Source organism: Corapipo altera, unplaced genomic scaffold (assembly GCF_003945725.1).
Source record: "Corapipo altera isolate COAL_440 unplaced genomic scaffold, ASM394572v1 113, whole genome shotgun sequence".
Taxonomy (NCBI): Eukaryota; Metazoa; Chordata; class Aves; order Passeriformes; family Pipridae; genus Corapipo; species Corapipo altera.
The window spans coordinates 11,834,671-11,858,050 of record NW_020884895.1 but is presented as its reverse complement, the minus strand read 5'-3'; the positions used below and the strand labels follow the sequence as shown (position 1 = coordinate 11,858,050).

Sequence of the window (23,380 nt, the reverse complement as noted above, 5' to 3'; positions counted from 1 at the left end):
CTGGCCATGTCTTCCCCTGTCCTGTTTTCTCATACCAGAGCAGTGGTCACATGGAGCAGCTGTCCTGGGAGCTCCTGCCACTGCTGGTGAGGGGCAGGGAAGGAGAGGGCTTTGTGATTCCCCATCACCAAGCTGTGCCTTCTCTTCCTGTGTGACGTGAAATCTGGTTCCTTTACCTGTGTTTTACCACAGAGCCTCCGAGAAAAGGTCTGAGCTGTGCAAAAGAGGAGATGGGTTTGCTGGTCTGTGTCCAGCCCTGCGTGTACACAGGAGTCTGCTGCTGGAACCCAGGCACTGTGCCAGGCTGGGCTCACCTGTCCCTTTTCTCAGCACCTGGTGTGGCCTCCAGGACAGGTGAAGTGACCACAGAGCCGTGTTCTCTTGGTTTTGCTGGAGTGGGTCAAGAATATTGTGTTTAACCAGCTGCTGTGCTGCACAAGGACTGAGGAGGGAGCACAGGGTGTCTTGTCCTGACTGAGGAGGAGAGCACAGGTGGAGTTTAAAAACACTTGAATAGTTTGGAGGTACCCAGAGCTTAAAGCAAATGTCTGAAAGTTTGACTAAGGTCTGCTTCTCCTCTGTGTTTGGGCTGGTGGCACATGGTTCATCTTGAAGCCTTCTGTGATGTTTTGTGCTCTGCTCCCCCAGCGGATGCTCCAGCCCCACGGGCTGCTCAGTGTGAGGGCACGGGGATGTGGTGCTTCTCTGTTGGTAGAACTTCAGCAAAAGAAATAACTCAAATTTTAAACTGAAAAGGTAAACCCCCTCAATTATCTCTAAAGCAGAGTTCCTGGGGCTGCAACTGTTCTGTTCACCCCCCCTCGTGTGTGTGCCTGCAGTTGTAGTGTTTCCTTGGTGAAATTATTACGTGTTTAAATTGACTCCTCCCCATCCACCCTCTGCAGAAGTGGCGGCCTCTGGGAGATGCACAGAAATCTCTTAATGCTGAGAACAGTGGCAATTAAATCTGATCTGTCAAATATTAGCCAGAAGCCCTGCCCTGTAAAAGATTGTTTTATCTGCCAACCCTACTGTTGCACAAGGGGCTGGTGTGTTGTGTGACCCACAGCTGCCTTTGCCAGGGCAGGAGGTGCCGGTTCCTGCCTGAGGAGTGGCAGTGGGTCAGGTGCTGCCAGGGGCTGATCCCACCAGGCATCCCTGGGAGCTGGGCTCTTGTCGAGCCGCTGCCCCAGGGGGCATAGATGTGCCCAGGGCTCTGGTTGAGCTGCTGCCCTCCAGAGCGGCTCCCGAATGTCCAACCCGTGTATCTGGGTGTCACCCTGTGCAGCTCACAGCCACATCCTGCTCCTCGTTTCTCAACACCTCTCCCCTGCAGAGTCCTGGGGCTGGCCGCTGCCACCAAGGGCAGGGACGGGGTGCTGGGTGTGCAGCCTCACTGCTTAATTCGGGCTGGGCACGCCAGCTCGGTCACTCCCAGCGGCTGCACGCCTTGCTGGGGAAACATGTTTTCTTGGGAGCCACAAAGGGGAGTAACCTCTGCCCCGTGTGATCCGACGAGAAATCACTCCCTGGCCGGGACTCAAACAAAACACGGGATTAACTTTGCCCTGTGCTGACTTGTGGCCGCTCGCAGTCGGTGAGAGCTGCAGCCATGGGGGCCAAGCTGCTCTGCCTCTTTCTCCTGCCAGCCCTGCTCGCCTACTACATCTACACCCCCCTGCCCGCGGAGCTGGCACAGCCCTGGAGAGTGATGGTCCTCTGTGCCCCCTTCAGGGCCGTGGGGCACCTGGTGAGTGGTGCAGGGCTGCCTGGGGAGGGCTGGGGAGCAGGGGGGGTTCTCGTGGAGACACGGCAATGCATAGGTGCCATGCTGCATATGTTTGTGGTAGTATACTGAGTGAAGGTCTGTATTAGATGAAACTCAGCATTAAACTTACTGCAACTATGATAGATCTAAGAATAGAAAATATTTAATTGTGCAATCTTGAGAAAAGGCCATTTGGAGTAACTGGAATATGATGTTGGGTGTGACCACAGCCTGACGAGCACAGATGAGTTTCTTTTGCTTCACAGTCCTGTGCAGCTGAAGCACTACTGCTGGAATCATTCTGCTTCTCAGCCCCTGTGTACTGAGATCCCTCTGCAGTGTTGGGTGTCAGGGAAGGGAAAACTAGAGCTGCTCCTAAATACTATTGATTTTTGTGGTTTCATGGAAATCTACTGACAGAATGAACCTGAAAACTACACCAAAGTAATTATAGGGGTGATAGTGCTAGAGCATGTAGAAATTAAGCCATATGTACATAAAACTTCTTTTAATACCACTGTGGTCTTGCCTATGTAAAAATGGTCTCTAGCTCCTGAGTGCAGAGCTGTGTGTCACAGCCTGGACAGGTGCTGGTGTTACACCCTGGCTGCAGTTCTAGGCCAGTATTTATTGCCAGTGTGGTCTTTGTGTCCCTCTGTGCTATTTTAACATGTACGACATCCCTGGTTTCTGCTTCACTTCAGGCACGTTACAGACCCTTCCAGCACGTGGAAGTGGTCTGTGAAGCTGCACATCGTGTGTAAATAATGGTGCTGGAGCTCCCACCTCTGAGGTGTAGTAACTGGGAGCTGGTTTGAACCCAGGCTGTCCTTGCTGTACAATGTGGCTGCAGCAGCGTGACTGAAACCTAAAAACAAGGTCAAAGATGAAGGTTTGGGGGGAGGAAGAGGGCTGAATGTTGCAAACATCTTCCTGGGTGGCTACAAGTGTTGTGAGGCTGCTTTTCTTTTTGCACAATAAAATCTGTTAAGAGTGGGGTCTAAGGAGCCAGGAGAGAAGCTGCTGGGTTTGCTGGGGGGATGCTGCTGGAAGGCTGGGCTGCTGCAGGCACCAGCACCTGGGCTGTTGGCTCCAAAGGGCACTAGTTTGGCTTTGCCTTTTCTGTCATTCCAGTTGCAATATAGCGGGTGTGATTCTCAGAAGTCCTTGAGAGACACTGCATTTATGATTTTCTAGTGGAGACAAGGGTACACAGCTTTTTGGGATGTCTCCTAAACATCACTCTGGAGTGTATCTAAAAGCCACTGTTGATGTCCAGAGCCATCTCTGTGAGGCAGCCCTTGTCAGTAGGTGAGACTTTATTAGGGTTGTCCAGCCAGCAGGGGTGAGGGATGAGGGTTTTTTTGGTGTATATTATGGACTCTTTGCTGCCCTCTCTCTTTTTTTTTTTTTTTTTTTTTTTTTTTAGGTGGGTGAGGTGGTGGGAGATTTAAAGGGGTGGGAAAGAATCTGTAGTCTGCACTGTTGATGTGCTGTGTTGCTGCTTCCTCTCCCAAATCTCCTGCTGGAGGGGGCCTGCAAGGAAGGTCCATGCCTGGGGAGCTCATTGCCTGGGCACCCCAGGCCTGCTGGCTGGGTCAGACTGTCGCCCTTGGCACAGCAGTGCCAGTGCAGGAGTGCTGTCTGTGTGCTGGTGGATCCTGTGTTGTCACTGGCACAGGGAACTGGCGTCTCTGGAGCTGCTGTCCCAGCTGCCTGGGAAGCCTGAGCCCGTTCCCCACAGTGCTGCTGTGGGCAGGCATTTTGTAACTCTGCTCTGATCTCCTGTGGAACCTTAACCCCAAGGGGCTTGGATGGAGACAGCCACAGCCTCCCTGGAGCTGCACTGTTGTAAATTAGATTTGGGGTGGCTCTAAGTTATTCTAAATATATCCTGAGCGGTCAACTGCTTACAGGGCAGTGACTCGTGGTCACTCGTGGTAGGTCTGCAGAGGGGACCCTGCTTTAGTCTTTGAGTTTGAACACAGGGAGCAAACTGCTGCCCTCAAGCACTCCTGAGCAGCAGAGTCCTCTCTGAGCTCACAAAAGGATGTGCCAGGAGCACCACGAAGTGGCAAATCTCCCTCCCCTGTGCTGTGGTGGGTTCTGGGGAGCCCCCAGCCCAGCAGCCCCGCTGAGGTGTGCCCAGCCCGCCCCTCTGTGCCGGTCCCACTGCAGTAGGGAGGCTGGGAATGTTTCCCTTTGCCTGGGAATGTCTCCCTTTGCCTGTCCATGTCCCATGGCCCTGTGCTGCCGAGCTGGGGGACAGCCTCCAACAATGCACCAGCCACTTGCTTTGGTGCTTGAGCAGAAGATGCTTCAGGTATTTTAGGAAGTGCTCCATGCCCTCGGTTGAAACGTGAAGAAAGTATAAAGTGCAACTCAATGTCTTTGCTGTGGTTCTGTGATGTCCTCCCAAAGCTCCCTCCCACTCCTCAGAAGCACTGAAACCCAGACTCAAGCCTTTTCCAGCCCTGCTCACAAACTGGCTGATGGGGAGCTTCTCTGGATGGTGTCCCTCTAGAGCATCACCCCTTGGGATAACTCAGCTGCTGAAAGTCGTGAGGGTGCTCTGCCTGCCCAGGCACAGCCAGGCTCCCCTCCTCCTCCTCCATATATTTGGGAGTTTTGTTCTTTCTGCCCTGCTCCTTTATGGAAGAGGGAGGAAGTGACTGTGGAAAATGTATGAGGATCCCAAACCCCAAAGTGGTTGGTTTTCCTGTTAACCTGTGACACCCTGTAATCTCACACTGGGACAATGAGGATTTTCATATGAGAGCATGATTTCCTTTCATTTCCATAGGATAATGGCCTGGAAACCACAGGCAGCAGCTCAGTGGTTTTCCACAATGCAGATTGTCCAGTTGTGGAAAACACAACTGTGTGAGTGCTGAAAATCCTCAGTTCTGGGGCTCAGGGAATTCCTTTCACCATGGGGGTTTCACAAGCTCAGTGGAATCACAGCAGGGCTCACTTTGACAGATATATTTGTTTTTTCAAGACACTAATCCTGGGGGAAAAGGCAACAGTTGAGAAATATTTACATAAACTATGTAAATGTTGTGGCTAAAACTGCAGTTCTGGCACACACGTGTTTGTTTTTGTGGAGCTGAAGGCAAGGACCTGTGTTTCCCTTTGTGGTGTGCCAGGGACTGCCCACTCATCTCCATCCCAATTCCAACTCAGTGGGATTGGCAGGGCTCCTCCTGGCACCACCTGCTCCAAGCCTTCAGAGAGAGGTGACTGGTAAAATGTGGTGACAATGGCTGTCAGGTACTGTAAGTAAGGGCTGAGCTCTGTGCTCTTGGAAAAAAAATACAGCAAACAAACCAAGCAGGGGCAGACTGTCTGACTTACACCATCAAAGTTTGAATGCTAGAGCTTACACCTGTCAGCAGGTGATCCAGTACAGTGGGGGGGCTTCACATTCTTCCTGAGGAGAATAAAGCATCTCTTGGAAGCCAAAATTCCAACAGTCTGCACCAGGCTCGGCTGTTTTATTTCTTTTTAAACTCAAACCTGCTCTGAGTTTCATCTGTTTGCACCTTCAGATAACGTGTAATAACTTGGCTTTGTTACTAAACTGTTTCTGTTGAGATGTGATGAGGCAGGGAGGAGGCTGGGGTGGAAGGTGGGTTGTGTCATGTCACCTGGGGCAGTGGTGGAGGAGCCGGGCTACTGGTTCTGGCAGTGGCACAGTGGCCGTGGGTGGCTCTGTGCAGTGTGATCCCTGTGCCACCCCCACGCCATGCTGGTGCCAGTGCTGCCATTCCCACGCCATGCTGGTGCCTGTGGCAGGCACAGGAGCTGTGGGTGGCATTGGTGGCTCTGTGCAGTGTGATCCCTGTGCCATCCCTACATCATTATGGTGCCTCTGGTGGGCACAGGAGCTGTGGGTGTCTGTTAGTGGCTCTCTGTGGGTGGCTGTTGGTGGCTCTCTGTGGCACGATCCCTGTGCTGGTGGGTCACTGAGCTGGTCACTGTGCTGTGGAGGTGACCCACATAAACACTGAGCACGAGTCTGAGTGCAGGTACAAAGCAGCAGCCCCGGTGCCAGCGCTGGGCTCTGCCCCAGCTGGGCAGCAGTGACACAGAGTGAGTGACCGGCACCGAGTGCTCCTTTCAGTGCCAAGTTCCCATCAGATGGACACACCCCAGCCTGTTGTCGTGACCTACACAGCAACTTCACGGGCTGGCACAGAGCATCGAGTGCTTCATGGAGATTTAATCTGAGAGTAACTAAGGCTGCACTGAAAGCACCGTTTGCCCTTGTCTTTAGTCCGCGGTGCTGGATCTGCTGGGGCTGATGCACTACATGAAGGGCTTGAGGCTGATCACAGCTATCGAGACCATCGTGGTCACATCCGATGAAAACGTCACTGTGACAGACACCGAGTTCAACAACGTCCCCGTCCTCCTGTACCTGCCCAAGAGGGCACCTGACGGGCTGAGGAGGGCCATGGTCTACTTCCACGGCGGGGGGTGGTGCCTGGGAGACGCAGGTGAGTGCTTTTCCCTTGGTGCCAGGGGTCTGTGGAAGATCTCAACAGCCCGTGTCAAGCACTACCTTTTGTTTTATGGGACTTACCACAGGGGAGGGTCAGGGAACTGATGTGTCAAGAGTTAAAAGCAGGTGGAGGTTTGGGAAAGTCACCTGAAAGCTTCTGCCAAGAGGAGCATCAGGCTGTGTGTGTGTCTGTTCTCACAAGTACTAGGGTGTATTCCAGTGACTTGTTTCATTTCAGGCATGAAATCCTATGATCACACCTCACGGCGAACTTCGAACGAGCTGGATGCTGTCGTGGTGTCAGTCAAGTAAGAGAGATTCTCCTTCCAGATGGGATGAGGGTTTGGAATAAATTGTTTCTATTAATATAATTTTGCAATACCTCTGTCTTTGGTCATGTGTCTTCCTGCTGGCTGCAAGCACTTGTGAACTGAGGCCATCAGGGTGGCAGTGGTGAGTTGTGGTTGGTGGCTACTTTGGCTTTATGAAGATGGGGGATACTGGAATACTGGACCGTCCTGAACAGACTGTTCCCACTTCTCTGGGCGCAGAACTAACAAACGTGCCCCAGCTCAAGCAGACATCAGCGAGCCCTTCTCTTTGTTAGTAGCAGGGACTGACACACCTCTCTTGCCTCCACAGCTACAGGCTGGCCCCTGAGCACCGTTTCCCGGTGCCCTTTGAAGACGTGTACTCAGCGACCAAGTTCTTCCTGCAGAGCAGTGTCCTGGCCCGGTACGGGGTGGACCCTGCACGGGTCTGTGTCGCAGGGGACAGCGCTGGGGGCAACCTGGCTGCGGCTGTGGCACAACAGGTACGACTAAACCCTGGGCTGCAAGCTCAGAATAGTTATTTTTGTCATTTCACGGCTGCTAACAAACACCTCAGCTCAAAGCACGTGCAGCTCTCGTGGTCTGTGCGCACGGGACGTCCCACAGCCCACGGGAGCCAATGTGCCTGAGCCACTCAAGGGCAGCACAGGAGCTTTGGTGTCATCCAGACCTTTATACCCTAAATAAGGCTCTCTGCCCTCTAATTGGGGCATACATCACGCTAACCTTAAGCACATATTGACTGGTCTAGGCATGGTGTTTGAAAAGGGAATTTTAACTATTTGGCTCATAAAGAAGTAAATAGCAGGGTAAAAAAACCCAACCAAACAAAAAACCCTCACTAAGTGTTCCAGTGTCTGATCACACAGTTCAGTGCCTTTTGCACTTCTCACTCAAGATTATTAAAAAAAAGCCAACATGATGTTGTTGCTCTCTTGAGAACTTGTTTGGATTGTAATGGATCTCACTGGGAACACTGGTGAATTTGCTGTGGATGCTGAAGGCAGAAGATGAGGGAGAAAATGGAAGATTTATTAGTGAAGAGGGGAAAAGAATGACTATAAGAAATGTTAGTGTTCAATTCATCACATTTTATTTGTCACATCTCTAAAATGCACAGAATTGCAGTTGCTTGAGTTGTAACACCTCAGGGCTAAAAACCAACCAGGTGGATAAGCTCCAAATTGTGGGAAATTATTAAAGGAGATTCAGAAACGTGAAATTTTCATGATATAAGAACAGAAAATTTCTGCAGTTATAGAAAAAACATTGATTACTACTTCAGAAAGCATTAAAGCCTCCAAAAGAGTATTTCCCAAATATTGTTATCTTTCAACATAAGAAATAAAACGAAATTGTATTTGACGTTTGTGAATTTTTAGCACAGGACATTGTTTTAGGTGACCTGCCTATGCATTCAGAATTTCTTTATTCTGGTTTTATTGATTTTATTTTGCTCATGTTGTGAAATGAGTGTTCCTTACGTCAGATCTTTTGTCAGTGTGAGGGAGCCAGCACTTTCACTGACTCTTTGAAATTATCTGGTTTCTTCTACAGCTGTTGGAGGACCCTGAAGTCAAAACGAAGCTCAAAGCCCAAGTTTTGCTCTACCCTGCTCTGCAGGCCCTGGACCTGGACCTGCCGTCCTACCGAGACAACACCGACAAGCCCCTCCTGTCCCGGTCACTCATGGTCAGGTTCTGGAGCGAGTATTTCACGTCAGACCCCTCTCTGAGGGAGGCGATGGCCTCCAACAGCCACGTCCCCGCCGAGGTGGGACACCTGCTGCAGTTTGTGAACTGGAGCCGGCTGCTGCCCGCGGGGATGCGCCGGGGGCACGTGTACGCGGCCCCCACGCCGGGCAGCGCGGCGCTGGCACGGCGCTACCCCGGGTTCCTGGACCCGCGGGCGGCCCCGCTGCTGGGCAGCGATGCCCGGCTGCGCCAGCTGCCCCCCACCTACATCCTGACCTGCGAGCACGACGTGCTGCGGGACGATGGTGCCATGTACGCGCGGCGGCTGCGCGACGCCGGCGTCAGCGTCACCCACGACCACGCGCGGGACGCCTTCCACGGGGCCCTCCTGTTCACCTCGTGGCCCTTCGACCTGGCCCTGGGGCACCGGCTCTTCAACAGATACGTGCAGTGGTTGAAGGAGAACCTCTGAGCCGCCCCACGTCTGCCAGGCGTGGCCGAGGGCGCCGGGGCTGTGCCAGCTCTGGGCCGTGTGTGCCATGGCCAAGGTGCTCTGCAATGCTCTGCAGTGCTGGGACCGGAGCCTTTATCACTCTGATTCTGATCTGAGCATTCTTCCAGTGCTGTCTGAGCCTCAAACCTGCCGGGACTGCCCTGGGCTTCCCCTCCTGGCCCTGCAGCCTCTGGCACTTGGTGTCTTGTCTCTGTTGACGCTTCTTTCTTCCTATCACAGCACCTTCATACCACAGGCATGTGCCAGTGGGGCAGGTCACTGTGGGCACATGGGAGGCACTTGGTGGCTGCTTTCTCCCTGTCCCTCACGGCTCCTGTTTCCCATGGGATGTGCCAGCAAGGCCCTGCTGCTGCCAGGGGTGATGGGATGAATGGGGGCACCAGGACCAGGTGCCAGGCAGCTGGTGGGACCCACCCGTCACAGGCAGTGGCTGGGCTGGGGCTGCTGTCCCTACCCAGCAAGGCTCCAGGGAAGCACTTGGAAACCCAGTGGGATGGCTGAAAAATTGTGCAAGGGGTTTGGGGGGGGATTGTTAAATTTTTTTTTTAAAAAGCACCTGTCTTGCTCATACTCACTTTCTTTAATCCTTGAACTAGCAGGAAATAGTGCAACAAACCAGCACTGGATTTTCATCAGGAAAAGGGAAGCTGTGAAGGTCCCAGCCTTACAATAGCACTGCTGCATGGTCCATGCTCTCCTTATCTGATAAGTCATGTACTATGTGTTCTAATTGTCCTTAAAATTGTTTGGTAGTTTTTACATATGATTTTTCTAAAGTAAAATTAGCTTAGTAGCTTTATAGGTTTGAAAAAGAGTTCAGCTTTCTGTGTGGAACAAATAACCTGTGTGTAAATGTTTTGTGTGCTAAATATAAACCCTAAAACTTTGAAGCATGAATACAGGGGTTGGCTGTTGGTTTAAGATAATCAAACCATGGCCATGTACTTCGTGTATCCTGCTTTTCTTTTGCATAAAAGACACTGAATCTTCAGTAATTCTGGGTTATTTTTCCTGAGTGTGTGCAGCTTGTTCAGATGGAATGTGTATGGGATGATTGCTGTGCTTTTTATCTTTTTTAAGCTGAGTATAAAAATTAAACTAGTCTTTGATTACAATGCAATGTGCCTTGTCACTCCAGTGTCCCATTTATCAGGAAGCAATAGCAGGTGTGCTGGAGCCAAAGGGTGGCTGTTGCAGACAGCCCAGGGCAAACTCTGGGAGATGTTTTGTTTCTGCTGCTACTGTTAATGTGAATATTGGTGATGTTGTGGTGGGGCTGCTGAGGAGGGAAACAGCAGGAGTTGAGTAGATCTCCCTTTGCACACTTGCACACCCTCTGGACGTGCTCGTGTGCTCACTCCCGGTGTGTTTGGAAGGTATTTCTTGGGTCTCTCTGCAGCACTGCCAGCACATCCCACACTCATCCATGGAATGGGCTCCTACCTGCTGGCAGCAGGAATCTCCACTGGAGCTCTATTTCTCTCACACTTGAAAACAATTAACAGCCTCTCAGTATTCCTGAGGAAGTCTGGCTGTGGGGTTTTGCTAAGTAACGCCTTTGGTCCTACTTTCTATACAGTGTTAGGGTCATGTCCACAAGAATATTGCCTGGGGTGGGCATTTCTGGGATGTAAATGCTAATGGGATGAGCCCAGCTGGGGTTTCCAGATATATGGCAGACAAAGCCTTGCTTGAGAGACTGTTTAGAGAAGATGTTTGTGTTGGAGGAGACATGCCCACGAGGCATCCCTCAGCAGGCTGCACTGCTGTCTCCCAGACTGCCTTGGGTAAGTTGGCTTTGCCTCCCTCCAGGGGTGCTGGACCCACCTGTGCAGCCCAGCTGGAGCAAACCTGGGGTGCCCTCCCTGGCCACGCTGTTCTCTCTGTTGTGCTCAGGCAGTGGCTGCATCAGGGACATGGGAGTGCTCAATACCCGCCTGTGAGGCAGAAGGAAAATTTATGTTCTAAACAACAATGCCAGCCAAAAATTGCCAACCTCCTGCTCCGTGTTTTCTACAGGATTCTCTTGGAACCAGAGGTAAATGTCTTTTAAGTATCAGCACCTAACTATGGACTCATGATTGATTGGACTGTATGTGTTTTTTTAGATCCCTAAAATAGACTTTTGGGGTTGGAGCTGCCTGGTGTGGTACAAAATGAGACAGTGAAAGCTGCACCATTGGCATCACTGGCAGGAGAGGCTGGAGCTGCAGTAAGTAACTCATTTATCTACACCAGAAAACAGGACAGATCACCCCAAGGGAAGGCTTTGGTCTGTCTCCCACCCCAAGGGAAGGCTTTGGTCTGTCTCCCAACAGTCAGGGACTAAGCTCAGCCTTGCCATCCTCTGTGAGCTCACAGCCCCACATGGAGCTCACAGAGGAGCAGATCCACTCTCAGAGATCAAACCCTCCAAGGATGCCCAAGCACAGGCAGGCTGGTTACAGACTCTCCAGCTCCCCTGTCACCTGTACAAACATGGTGCAGGGGCAGGTGTATGAAGAGCATGAATTCACACTCGTGAGTGGAAGAGGAAATAAATCATTCCCAAAGCACCTGCAGCAGTCAGGGCTTCATCAGTATCCATTGCTTAAGAGCCCTTAACTTTTTTAAGTACTACACTGGTTTAAAAACAAACAAACAAACCAACCAACAACCGCCCAAGAAACAGAAGCTGGCAGTCGTTTTGGTCTTCAGTGTTTTTGGAGCTGGTGGTTGGGTTGTTCCCTGTTGGGAAATGCAGGGAACTCCTGCTGGTGTGCTCAGCCCGGCTGTTGGGCCCGTTGAGGGGCCCCAGTGCTGCTGTTACAAGTTACCCCATTGAGCTGTTGGGTTCTGTTCTGGGTCCTCATGCTGAGGTTGGCCCTCGCTGAACCCTTCCCAGCAGGACAGCACATTTGCAGCCTGCTGTGCCAGGAGCAGTGCCCGGAGCTGCTGGCATGGCCCATGGCACCAGGCAGGGAGCACTGGGCACAGACCTCTCTGGCAACCTCTGCTGAGACTCCCAAATGGGGTGTTCCTTAGGGATAGAGCTGTCTGAAGGCAATGGAATTACAGGTGCCAGCTCATGTGACTGGGAGAGCCTCAGAATAACCAAGGGTTAGAAACCTGTGCTCAGAAACACAATGAGCCGATGCAACAGCCACAGAGCTGTAAATGTGGCACAAATGTAAACTTACTGAAAGGACATTAAGGAGCATTTCCTGCTCCCTCGCCAGTTCTCTGAGATGTTACTGCAGTGGGAAGGAAGAAACGCTCCATTTATTCAGCCCCACTTTATCCTTCAGTGCAACAGCAGTTGCCTGAATGGACAATATATTTAAAAGCTGGTAAATGAGAAGCCAGGGTTGGCTTTTTAAATTGGAATTTTAAATCAGCTTTAAATTAGTGTTGGGATTTTAAATCAGCTTCTGTAACTCTTAAATATGAGCTGATCTGTTGGCCTTGTCTGCATAAAAAAGCTACAACAGCTTTTTCTCTCTTAATAGGGTTAACGTTTGCTAACAGTGAAATACATCACAATAAAGGGGAAGGGGGGGGAAAAAAAGGTAGAGAAGCTGTGGCTTCCCCATCCCTGGAGGTGTTCAAGGCTAGGCTGGATGGGGCTTGGAGCAACCTGGTTTAGTAGGAGGTGTCCCTGCCTTTGGTGGGGGTGGAATGAGATAGTGCAGGAGCATCAATCACTGTGGAGCTGGGTCATTCTGCACTAGCAGTATTTATTGTATTTTCATCTTTACCAATAATTTCTATCTCACAATGCTGAATGAAGCAGCGAGCTTTGGAGTGGTGATGTGTTGCTTATGAAAACTAAGTGCTCTTCTTTAGTGCTCCGCCGTAATAGAATTAAATGTATTGTTTAATCGGTTTGCGAGCTGTGGGAAGTCGCTGAGCTGCGGCAGCTGCTGTGTCGGTCTCTGGGTGCAGTAGGAGAGGCTGCTCCAGGGCTGAAGGTGACTGCGTGTGAGCAGGGAACGAGCCGCCAGCTCTGCCCTCCTGCAGCCCCCGGGCATCTCCCAGGGCATGGGGTGGGGAGCAGTGCCCTCTCCCTCCGCACGCCTCCATCCGCCCCGGGCAGTTTCCCAGCGGATCCCTGTGAGGTGGAAGTGTTATTTGCAGCTCCCTCGGCGCACATCGAGCAGCCCCACCCTCCCACTGCCCCCTGAGCTGCTCAGCCACACAGCTCCTGCCTCCGCCTTGACTCATTAATGATTAAATCCTGCTCGCACTCGGCGGGACGGCAGCGGGGCTGCACCCCTGGATCCTGGAGCCCGGCGGGGAGGCAGCACCCACAGCCCTGGCGATGGTAAGGGTCTGCTGCTGGGGAGCCTCTTCTGTTCCTCTGGCGAGCCCGTTTCTGAGCGAACCTTTAACTGCCTTACCTGCTTACCTTAACATTGATCCGTCAGCCTTTTCCTAACAACTGCCTAAATCGATGTATCTGTCAATATAGGAACCTGTAAATTGGTATTGGTATTTGGAGTGATCATGTCCGTGCTGTGCTTTCCAGATTTAAAACCTCACTCAGGTGTTGAGTTTCTCCTCAAGAGTGGAGCAGCCAGGGCTCGGTGGGTGCTGCAGCTGAGGTGACTGAGCAGAGTGAGCACTCCGTAGCATTTCTGTCCCCTGCAGGGCACAGAGGAGGTGTAGAGACTTGCTGGAGGTAACTTTATTAAGTTTTGGGTATGCTGTGCTTTGTTCTGCCTCATGATCTACCTTTAAAATGAAATATGGTGCTTTGAGGGCAGAGACCTGTGAACAGGTTGTGGACACCAGAACACCTTGGAAAATGCTTTAACCTTAGCTTGAGTTCAGTTTTGATCTATATCCTGGTTTCTAGCATTTTGTTTTCCCTGCTTTCTAATTGTTTGCTGACACTTTACTTTCAGCTTTCACTGAAAGCTGTGTCCTGCAGCTCCCTGCAGCGTGGGCTTTGCTGAGGAGGAAGCAGGGTGAGCACTTGAGATCCTGCTCTCTTTCCTTCCCTGTCCTGAAAGGGTTTTTTTCAACCAACCTTTAGAAAGAAAGCAAAATTTGTCATCAGGCAAGCTCGTGCATGGTGCAACTCCTAGAAAGCTTTTGGCAGAGTGCACAGGAGAGACACTCCATCTCCCGTGCCTTTCTGGTACCCAGCTACCAGCAAAACTGTGCAAAGCACACGACTAATGGTTCTGTTAATTTGATAAACACATCTCTCCTGACTTCCTAATGAATTCCGAGTAGTGTTGTCAGTGTGTCTTCACTGCTGCTAATGAGCTCATCCTTCATAAGCCTTGACAGAGAACTTCTGCTTTGGTGATGAGTGAGGGCTCATGGGGCTGGCGTTGGGTAACGGGGGCAGATGACTTCCAGCCAGGGCACTGACAGGGCACTGACAGGCTGGCTTCACTTTCCTGGCTGCTGGCACTGCTATGGCTTTGGCCAAGCAGCAGCTGGCACATCGTGGCAGGTGCCTTCAGGTGCTGCTCTTACTTCAAACTCCTCACACAGGTCTTTGCTCAGGCAAGTTTTCATCTTGCTCCATAACTCTGGTCAGTGGCTGAAAGTGCAAATTCCATGTGTGAGAGACATTCTTTCAGGTCAAGTAACCCATGAAGGCTGGAATGAAACTGGAGAATGTATTCACCGATTACAGCAACAATATAAACATGTAAATGTTCTTTTATTCATTTCTTGTGGTTTTTTTTCCTTTTAACTTTCCAGGCTGTGAATGAGACCAGTGACTCCTTGTTGACAAATAGAGTCCTAGAAAAGTATTATCTCTCCACCATGTATACCCTTGAGTTCATTTTAGGCTTCATTGGAAACACCATTGCGGTGTTTGGCTATATCTTCTGCCTGAAAAAATGGAAAAGTGGCAACATCTACCTGTTCAATTTATCCCTATCAGATTTGTTATTTCTCTGCACTCTGCCAGCATTGGTGAACAGCTACTCCCACGATCAGTGGGCAAAGCAGGACATCCTGTGCCACAGCAACAGATTCCTGCTGCATGCCAACCTGTACAGCAGCATCCTCTTCCTCACTGCTGTCAGCGTTGACCGGTACATGCTCATAAAACACCCCTTCAGGGACCACGTCCTTCAGCAGAGGAGAACAGCTGTCCTGGTGTCCGTTGCCATCTGGGTCGGGGTGATCCTGGAGCTGCTGCCGCTGGTGCACTTCCTGGAGCCTCTGACACCTGCCAATAATTACAAGTGTCTTGATTATGCGAGCTCTGGAGACCCCGCAGAAAACCTCATCTATAGCATGTTCCTGACTGTCTTTGGGTTCCTCATCCCTCTCTTGATCATGTGCTGCTTCTACGTGAAGATGGTTCGTTTTCTTAAAAACAGGAGTGAGCAACTCAGCTCTCCCCTGACCCTCAAGAAGCCTCTCACCCTCGTGGTCCTCACCGTGGCGATCTTCTCCCTGCTCTTCACTCCCTACCACGTCATGCGCAACGTCCGCCTCGCTTCCCGAATCCCGGCCCTGAACGTCCCCGAGTGCACGCAGGGCATCATCAGCACCATTTACGTCATCACGAGACCCATTGCCTTTCTAAATAGTGCCATTAATCCTGTTTTCTATTTCCTCATGGGTGACCACTTCAGAGAGATGCTGATGGCCAAAACAGGGCAGCTCTTGCGCAGGCTGACGGTCACCAGGAAGTGAGTGAGGAAGCAGAGCCCCTGGTAGTGGGAGACGGCAGGGAGGGAACTCCCTAGGGAGAACAATCAGTCATGTGCCATTTTTTTTTTAGATAACCTTATTTATGCTATAGAATAAGTGTGAGCTGATTGTGTTCCTGGAAATGCACCTGTTACCTTATTGTACAGGAGACCTGCTGCTGAGCTGCCTCCAGCAGACCAGGAGAGGTGCTCACTCCCAGCAGTACAGGAGGACCCTGCTCTCGGAGCACGATACCCCCCAGCACATCAATATTGTAAACAAAAGACCATCAAGTCAGCTCTTGGAGGGACAAACACACTGCTCTCAAATAACTGCTTTGTGAGCCATGATGTGATGCTGGGCTGGAACAGGGATGGGCTAAAACGAATGTGTCTTTGTACTCAGCAGGACAGCCAGGCAAGCTCACAGGGCCATTCTCACAGTCACTTAGCAGAGTATGGAGCTACCTAACTTTAATGTAGTTGTCTATAAGTGCCAGCAGAATGTATGGCCTGAGGCAGAATTTGGACCTTAGAGTTCAGACTTCATTAGCGGTTCTGCTAATAAACCAGGAGCTAACAAGGAGCCAGTCCCTGCCTGACATCCCTGTGGGATCGATCAGCAGCACAGCTTATTCTCCAATGGACTGTCCCACGTTCAGATGGAAAGGGGGAAGAGATCAATGGAATAATGACCCTGTAGGAGTTTGGGCTGGAGGAGCAGCTGCCTGGAGGGAGTGGGGACAGGGTGCAGGAAGGGTGTAGGCAGCCCCCTTCCCTGCCTGCATCCCTGCAGGAGATGAGGAGCCCCCAGCCCTGCCTGGGGACTCGCTGCTCCACAGCACAGGGAACAGGACACCCGCTGGGTCCCATCCAGGTCACCCTGGGTTCAGCTCTCTCTGATGTGTCGATTATCTCCAACTGCTTCACTGTGCCAGAGACAGCAGCCCCAGATAATAAACCCTGCATCCTGCTAGAAAAAATAGAAAATGTCTCTTTTGTGTTGTTTCACTTTATTTGCTGATCTCTGGAGTGTCCCTGAAGCCTCACCCTCTGCCTTGGTCCGTGTCACACGGTCCTGTGCCTCGGCACGGTCCCGTCACAGCGTCACCAGAGCAGGGGCTGGTTCCCAGCAGCAGTGCTGTGCCTGCCAGGGGGGTCACTCTGGGCTCTTGGCAGCAATCCAGAAGAAACAGTTTTGCTTTTGGTTCTTTTAGCACAGAAACAGCCATGCAGAAGCTCAAGTTACTTTGCCAGTTTAGACATCCTGCTCAAGGCTGGGTTTGCTAGAACAGGAGGCACTGCCAGCCCAACAGCATCCAGGTGTCACTGCCCTGGCCTTGCCTGGGTCCTGCTCTGCTGTCCTGCCCAACGAGTCTAGTCCAAGCCCTGAGGCAGGGGCTGGAGCCACGGGCACACTGGCTGCCACTGCCCTCTCCAGAGATGTGTCTGTACAGCACGTGGCATCCCATGCCTGGGTATCGATGGCCAGGAGGTGATTTCTCTTCATAAACAATGTGTAGTGACAGTTCTGGTGCATTAATATGCTCAATTAGTTGTTTTGCTGTGTCCACAGAGGTGAGCAGAGTCATCTGCTCCAAGTGGCTGAGTCACTAAGGATACCTGCCTGTGTACAAACCAGCGTGGCATGTACCCCACAGCTGTTCCCTGTTGGCTGGGTACCCACAGATAATCGTCTCCAAATACATGCTCCTTCTGTCAACATATACCAAAGATCCATGAGCAGAAAGGTGCAAAGTCAGGCCTGGTGCCTGTGCCCCTGGGAGCCCAGCACTGCTGAGCAGAGCTCCCGGCACTCCATCACCTGGTTCCCTGACAGAGATGCTGTTATTGCCCCAGCACCTGCATGAGTCACATCACGGCACCTTCTCTTTAGCTGGGGAGCTCCAGAGAGAGACCTGCTGGCCTCTGATCTCTTCCCCCCCCTCTGAGACAGCCCTGCTTTGTACCTTTGGTTTAGTGGCAGCCTCTAAAGTCTCCATGACCTTCATTTCCCCAAACTTATGGGTGAAATTTCTGGTCATTACACAGTTTACTGTGGCGTTGCTAGTCTTGCAATTAAAAATGTGATCAAATAGAATAAAAAACTCTATGTTGAGTTCCACATGCATGCTCCTCTCTGCTTAATTCTTCTATTCCTGAGTAGTACACGAAAGAATTTGAATTAAGAAAGCCCCAAAACACAATCTGGTTCACTTGAGCTATGCTAAGCAGGTCTGAGCTGAGTGCAGGTGTGGGTGTGGGTGATGGGCTGTGGGTACAGGTCTCCCCCTGGGCAGAGCCATGCTTGGACTCTGGACACTGGCACAGCTGGACACATGCTCTGGGCTTTGGTTTGGGACCAGCCAGGATTTTTTTGGTTTCATTTTGTTTTGTCTTCCCTTATTTTGGGTGGGGACTGGAAATGCCTCCAGAACAGGAATTCAGCTGTGAGTCAGCCTGAAAATAGTCCAAGTATGTTTTAGTGGCAGTAAGTGATCTAAAAATAACTGTTCCTGGGATGAGCTGTGGGGAGGGCGAGGGGCCGTGCTGCCCTCAGCTCTGCCCTCAGCTCTGCCCTCAGCTCTGCCCTCGGCTCTGCCCTCGGCTCTGCCCTCAGCTCTGCCCTCAGCTCTGCCCAGCCCAGCAGCCACTTTCCCGGGAAACACAGGGCCAGGACACTGGGCTGCTTTCAGCCATTACTTTGGGCTCCTGACAAGTCAGTGTGACAGGGAGATATGTTCTCCAGTAGATGCCTGGTTGGAGGGGATGGAGCTGCGGGAACCTGCCTTTGGAGGGAAATCGCAACGAGCGCCACACCCACTGGAAAACACATGGATCTGCTTTTTTATTCATTCCAAACCCAGGAAAACCTCAGCTCGTCTGCAGCTCGGAATGTGTAAAACGTCCTGCAGGGTTTTTCCTGACATTTAGAGGGTATTTCCAGGATTTGCCTTTGTTCCCATCCCCTCTTGCCCTGCTGCTGCCTCGGTGGTGCTGCTCTGGGGACAGGCTCCTTGCCCCCCACCTCTCCACAGTGCTCTGTGCCACAGCAGCCCCCTCTCTGCATTATTTTAAAAATGATGTCTAAGATCTCTCCAGCAGAGCAGGAGTGCCCACAGGGGCCATGGGTTCAGCACTGTGCTGTACCAGGACTGGCTGCCTGTTCAGCCCTGGACATCTCGGGTGAGCTGACACCCTCTCAGTCCCACTGGTGTGTCCCACCATGTCACTGGCACATGGCCATTCAAAGTGTAACTGCTGATGCTGGCAGCAATGGAGACATTAATTCAGCTAACTTCTGCTTGGTTTCAATTTGGGTTCTACTTCCTAAAAATATTTAAGCTCAATAATCTTCCTGGAACCCAGGAGGAACTTTACACTCTGGGGAGTCTCTGTGCCAGCCCAACACCCCCCTTTGGCTGGTGAAGTGTTGTCACCCAAGCAGCCCCCCAAGGTCCGTGGGCAGCACCTGAGGTGGGCAGCACCACACACTTCAACAAGTGTACTTTGACATGTCTGTTCAACGCAGCTTTTGGATCAGCAGCATCAGGGTCTGACCTGAGCACAGGAACACCTGAGGGCAGGGCATTGCAGGTGACTGATTGCAGGGTAAGGTGCCTATTAGACTCATCTCCCTCTCAGTGTTCCATGTCTTACCATGGTGTTGACCTGCATAAGTGAAGTGGAACATTTAACTGCTGCTTTGTCCGTTCCTGTGCTCTTGCCTCACTTCCTGACATAGTCACATAAAAATCCCGGGATGAAAGGTCTAATGAATAACCTTCCAGCTGAAATAATTGAGTAATTTGATAAATAAAGCAATCCAACAGCTTGTCTGCTGACTTCTGTAATGAATTGTGTGCTTTCAGCTGCTCCAAGGCTCAGTCTTAGCAATTCTCTCTCCTTCCCAGAGAGCTGCTCTGTTTGGTGAGTGCTGTTCAGGAACAGACACAGCCCACCTGTTGTTGGCTTGATTCCTTCTTTCTGATGGGAAAGGTGAGGACTGAACCTGGCAAAGCCCAGCTTTCCAAACACCCCGAGGAAACCCCCGAGGGAGCTGCTGACCTGCCCAGTGGGGTGATGCAGTGCTGGGCAGGGCTGAGGGGCTGGGGCAGCTGGCAGTGCTGATGAGCCAGAGGAGGGGATGGATACCACCTGCCCCAGGAGCTCCATCAGAGAGGGTGTGAGACCCAGAGGGGTTAAACAGGAGCCGTGGTACTGTTTCTTTACCTGCACAAGGATCCCAGTCCTGTGCTGCCTGCAGGATGTGGGTGGGAGCACCCCCAGTGCTGTGCCACAGGGGCATGAGGAAGGACCCAACCCAACAGGTAAGAATGAGCTGACAGTTCTCAAATGTCTTTTTTCTACCTAAATAAATTACAGCAGAAGAAATTACTGCTGAACGTGGCATTTCTTGGGAAAGCCTGTTTAGATTATTTGCTGGAGACAGAGCTCGTGTGAGGGCTGTGTGGGTGTTGGGCTGTGGTGGGACAGTCAGATGGAATCAGGAGTTACTGTAGAGAAACAAAGTGACCCAGTTTGGTTTATCTGGCAGCGGAAATGTGTGTTTAGTGTTTGTGCAGCAACGTGAGGGGGGAACTGGTCCGTGCTGAGGATCTCTGTGGCACGAGCAGGAGGGCTGTGAAATGTGGCACATGGAAGCAGGGTTGGCACACAGGGCCTGTGGCTTCTGTGGATGTAGCAAATGAGGGGCAACGTGCAAAAACCTAATCCACAGAGCTGGGTTACAGGTGAAAACACCCAGAAATATCCCCTGTAAATGGAGGTTCAAAGAGCAGATGTAAGCCAAGGCATCAGCCAGGAGCTGCACACGAGGGCTCTGCAGGGATACACATGTCCTTGGCTGGTCTGGGAAATGGCTCGGGATGTGTGAATCATTCCAACGTGCTCTCTCCATCCTTGGAATGGTAGCTTTAAAAATCATTTGGACTTCCTCTTCTTCCTTTAAACAAACAGTCCCCAAGTCTCCTTTCCCCTGATCAGCCCATGGAGAGTCTTAAAATGAGTGTAGCTTTACCTAATAGACCTTGGGCTGCTCACGTCTGCTTTGTTGTTGAGCAGCTCCTGGCACTTGAGTTTGCCATTCTCCTGATGAAATACAGCTCCTGGGATGCCTGGTTGTGTTTCCCTGGCAGGTTTACTAGCGGAAATCCTTCTCCTGCAGGAGCACAATGGCTGGGGGCTCTCCAGGGTGAGCAGCAGCCAGGGAAAACAAACATGGTCCTGCTAGAGCACATTTCTACAGAGGCCTGAATTTAAAAACTTCGTATATGGGGTTCAATTACTAGAGTTTGATATCTAGCAATATATTTTTGAGTGAAGAGAAAGTACTTTATCATCCTAACATTATCTTTCTTTATGGTGTGTGGAGAAATTCTGTTTTCTCTCTACTTCAGCCCAGTATTTCTGCAGGGAATGGTTTAGCTACTGACTGCCCTAAGCAATGCTGGCTTGTCTGAGGTTTGTGTGTATAGTTCTGTCACAGGTAAATAACCTTTTCCTGACCTGGGAGGAATTTATTTTCAGTTCCTATTTGCTTTTCAGCGTTTTTATCTTATTTCCTTTTAATTAGTTGTTCTGCATTTCGGGGCAGTCACTGTGAAATGGTGGTGCTTCATGCTGCTTGTTTTGCTTCACGTAGAGAGGTGTCACAATATGCTTTAGATTGCTTGATTTCCATAAAATCCCTTTGGATCCAGGGTTTGGTTGTGTTTCAGGATGAGTGCTGTGACCCCCAGGTGCCAGCCCCTGTCCTTGCCCTCCCCCAGGACCAGTGCCCTCCTTCATCCTCCTCTGGAGCAGGGAGCTGCAGCTCCTGGGCAGATGCTCTCTGCTCTGCTTTGATCTCTGTTGTTTCCTAGAGGGATTTCAGTAGTATCCTCAAAGGAGCCTGAAATGACTTTTCCTGTTCCCATCAGAGGTTAATTCAGCCTTTGTTTTCTCCTGCCTGCAACACCTTTGGGCTGAGTGTTTGCTACAACTTGGCAAGGGAAGAAATAACATCAGAATTGACCTTTCACCAAAATAAATAGAGAGGAATTAATGTTTAGTTACAATTATCCTGTTCTCATTAACAGTTCCTCTGCTCACTGTGACATACGAGGTTCCAAGGGGCTTGGTGTGACTTTTGATACATTTGTGAAAGCAGCTTTTCGGGCTCTGCTGCCCGTGTGAGGAAGAACAAGCCTGCTCACCTCTGAAAATGCTTTTCAGACTGCTCTGTGTAACACCCAGTATTGCTCTACACAAGACAAAAATAAAAATAATCAGACTGAAATCCTTCCTCTTAGCTACTTTATTCCTATTTTGAATTATATCAGAGAAATCAGCTTTTTTTCCTGAAAGCTGCTGCCTGTCATTACAGTGATTCTGTTGTACTAATATCATCGAACAGAAGTTTCTCCAACGATATTTCTTAGCATGAAGGGCTTAATTTTGATTCCTTGGGCTGCTTAGATCTTATTTTAAAGAAGGTTTCTTCTTCATGCCTGTAACAGGCAGCCTATAAATCTGTTAAATGCACTCACTGTCTGGATGTGCCACTTCTTATTTATTTTTCTGTCCTGTAATAGTATCTTTAATATTTGTCCTTATATCCATTTCAAAAACAGACAGTACATAGGACAGTGCCTCTTTCCCTAAAAAAACCCCAATTAAAATATGACCTAATAACCAATTCCCTGCAATCTGATTTTTATGGCATGCAGCTTTTGTCATTACTTAACTATGAAGAGAACAACTTTAAATATTGAGTTAGAGAACCCAGCTGCTGTTTAGGGAATGAGCTGATTGTTAACCCTGGCTCTGGGGTATTGCCCTGTGCCCCAGTGTGCCCATTGCTCCAACTGGTCTGTACTGGGCGAGCACTGCTCTGATCTTCTCTCAGTGGCACAGCAGGATGTGGACGGGCTGTGCCCTCCTGGAATACAGCCAGGGGTCTGGATGAACAGGATGGATGTTTCTGTGAACAGTTGTGTTGTAGAAAAGCAGATCATGGAACTTTGTTTGTGTCAAGGTGAAGTGGGTGGTGTCCCCTGTCTGTCCCCTGTCTGTCCCCTGTCTGTCCCCTGGGTTTGTGCTTGTCACTGCACTTGGGTTACCTGATGGGGTCTGTCAGCCTGTTTGTGACTACAGAAGAACCTCTGAAATTGTCTTTTTTTGGCATGGTCTTGGTGAGAGCAAGACAGAACCAATACTTTTGTTGTCTTCCCTTTTCTTTTAATCTGATAACTTTTACTTTGTGCATGACAGGATGATGGGGCTGGTGCATCTGGATGGGGGCTGTTGATCAGAGAAGTTGTTCTAATGAAGTAATGTGGCCTCTCATGTTGTAAACCCAATGCCCCCTCCCAAATACTTTGTCTGTGTTGGTTAATTCCTCAGGCTGGGAAAATATGTGCTATAAAATTGCTTATTTGAAGGATGTCTCACAGCAGATGAAAGTAGGTCTCAACTAGACCCATGGGAATTAGAAGCATCTTCTAAAGAAATTGAGGACTGTGGTTTGCTGAAGAGGCAGAAGGATATATTGGTTTGAGTGTTCCAATTTGCAAGGTTGGAGGAAAACTTTAGGCATCACTTCAACAGCTGGGCACTGCTGGGGCCAGAGCTCTCTAAAACATGGGGGGAAAACAACGTTCCTGTCATTTGGCTAAAAATGTGGGGGCACAGAAAGTCATGTCTGCCTTGCTCCTTATACTGTAACATTGCAGTGTATGTGTAAGCCAAGCTGCAACAGCCCTCCGTGGTCACATCAAAATGAAATCAGACATTGAAATGCAATTTTAATGTTTCCTCATTGGCAGGAGGGAACTGCTGCTCCCTGTCCCTGCCTGTCCATCTGTGGCAGTGCTGGCAGTGTGACTGTGTTGTACAGTGTGGGACTGTAGGGAAG

The 23,380-nt window shown here is 50.6% G+C and overlaps 2 protein-coding genes across 3 annotated transcripts; both read left to right on the top strand.

Moving 5' to 3' along the window:
* The first annotated feature begins 1,400 nt into the window (after positions 1 to 1,400).
* AADAC (arylacetamide deacetylase) lies at positions 1,401 to 9,935 on the top strand. Its single transcript, XM_027647267.1, has 5 exons — positions 1,401 to 1,750; positions 6,048 to 6,270; positions 6,514 to 6,583; positions 6,918 to 7,089; positions 8,165 to 9,935. The coding sequence occupies exons 1-5, from the start codon at positions 1,613 to 1,615 to the stop codon at positions 8,771 to 8,773; spliced, it is 1,212 nt and encodes a 403-aa protein (XP_027503068.1). The 5' UTR covers positions 1,401 to 1,612; the 3' UTR covers positions 8,774 to 9,935.
* Positions 9,936 to 10,054: 119 nt separating this feature from the next.
* SUCNR1 (succinate receptor 1) lies at positions 10,055 to 16,437 on the top strand. Of its 2 annotated transcripts, XM_027647269.1 has the most exons (4): positions 10,055 to 10,064; positions 10,924 to 11,027; positions 12,688 to 13,118; positions 14,516 to 16,437. In XM_027647269.1, the coding sequence occupies exons 3-4, from the start codon at positions 13,116 to 13,118 to the stop codon at positions 15,464 to 15,466; spliced, it is 954 nt and encodes a 317-aa protein (XP_027503070.1). In that variant the 5' UTR covers positions 10,055 to 10,064; positions 10,924 to 11,027; positions 12,688 to 13,115; the 3' UTR covers positions 15,467 to 16,437. The 2 variants fall into 2 exon arrangements, with proteins under 2 accessions (XP_027503070.1, XP_027503069.1); XM_027647268.1 differs by lacking the exon at positions 10,055 to 10,064 and having other exon boundaries at positions 10,555 to 11,027.
* The last annotated feature ends 6,943 nt before the right edge of the window (positions 16,438 to 23,380 follow it).

Coding starts and splice junctions, on each gene's coding strand:
- AADAC (XM_027647267.1), top strand. CDS start 1,613: ATGGGGGCCAAGCTGCTCTGCCTCTTTCTCCTGCCAGCCCTGCTCGCC. Junction 6,271..6,513: donor GTGGTGCCTGGGAGACGCAG/GTGAGTGCTTTT, acceptor GTTTCATTTCAG/GCATGAAATCCTATGATCAC. Junction 7,090..8,164: donor CTGCGGCTGTGGCACAACAG/GTACGACTAAAC, acceptor TTTCTTCTACAG/CTGTTGGAGGACCCTGAAGT.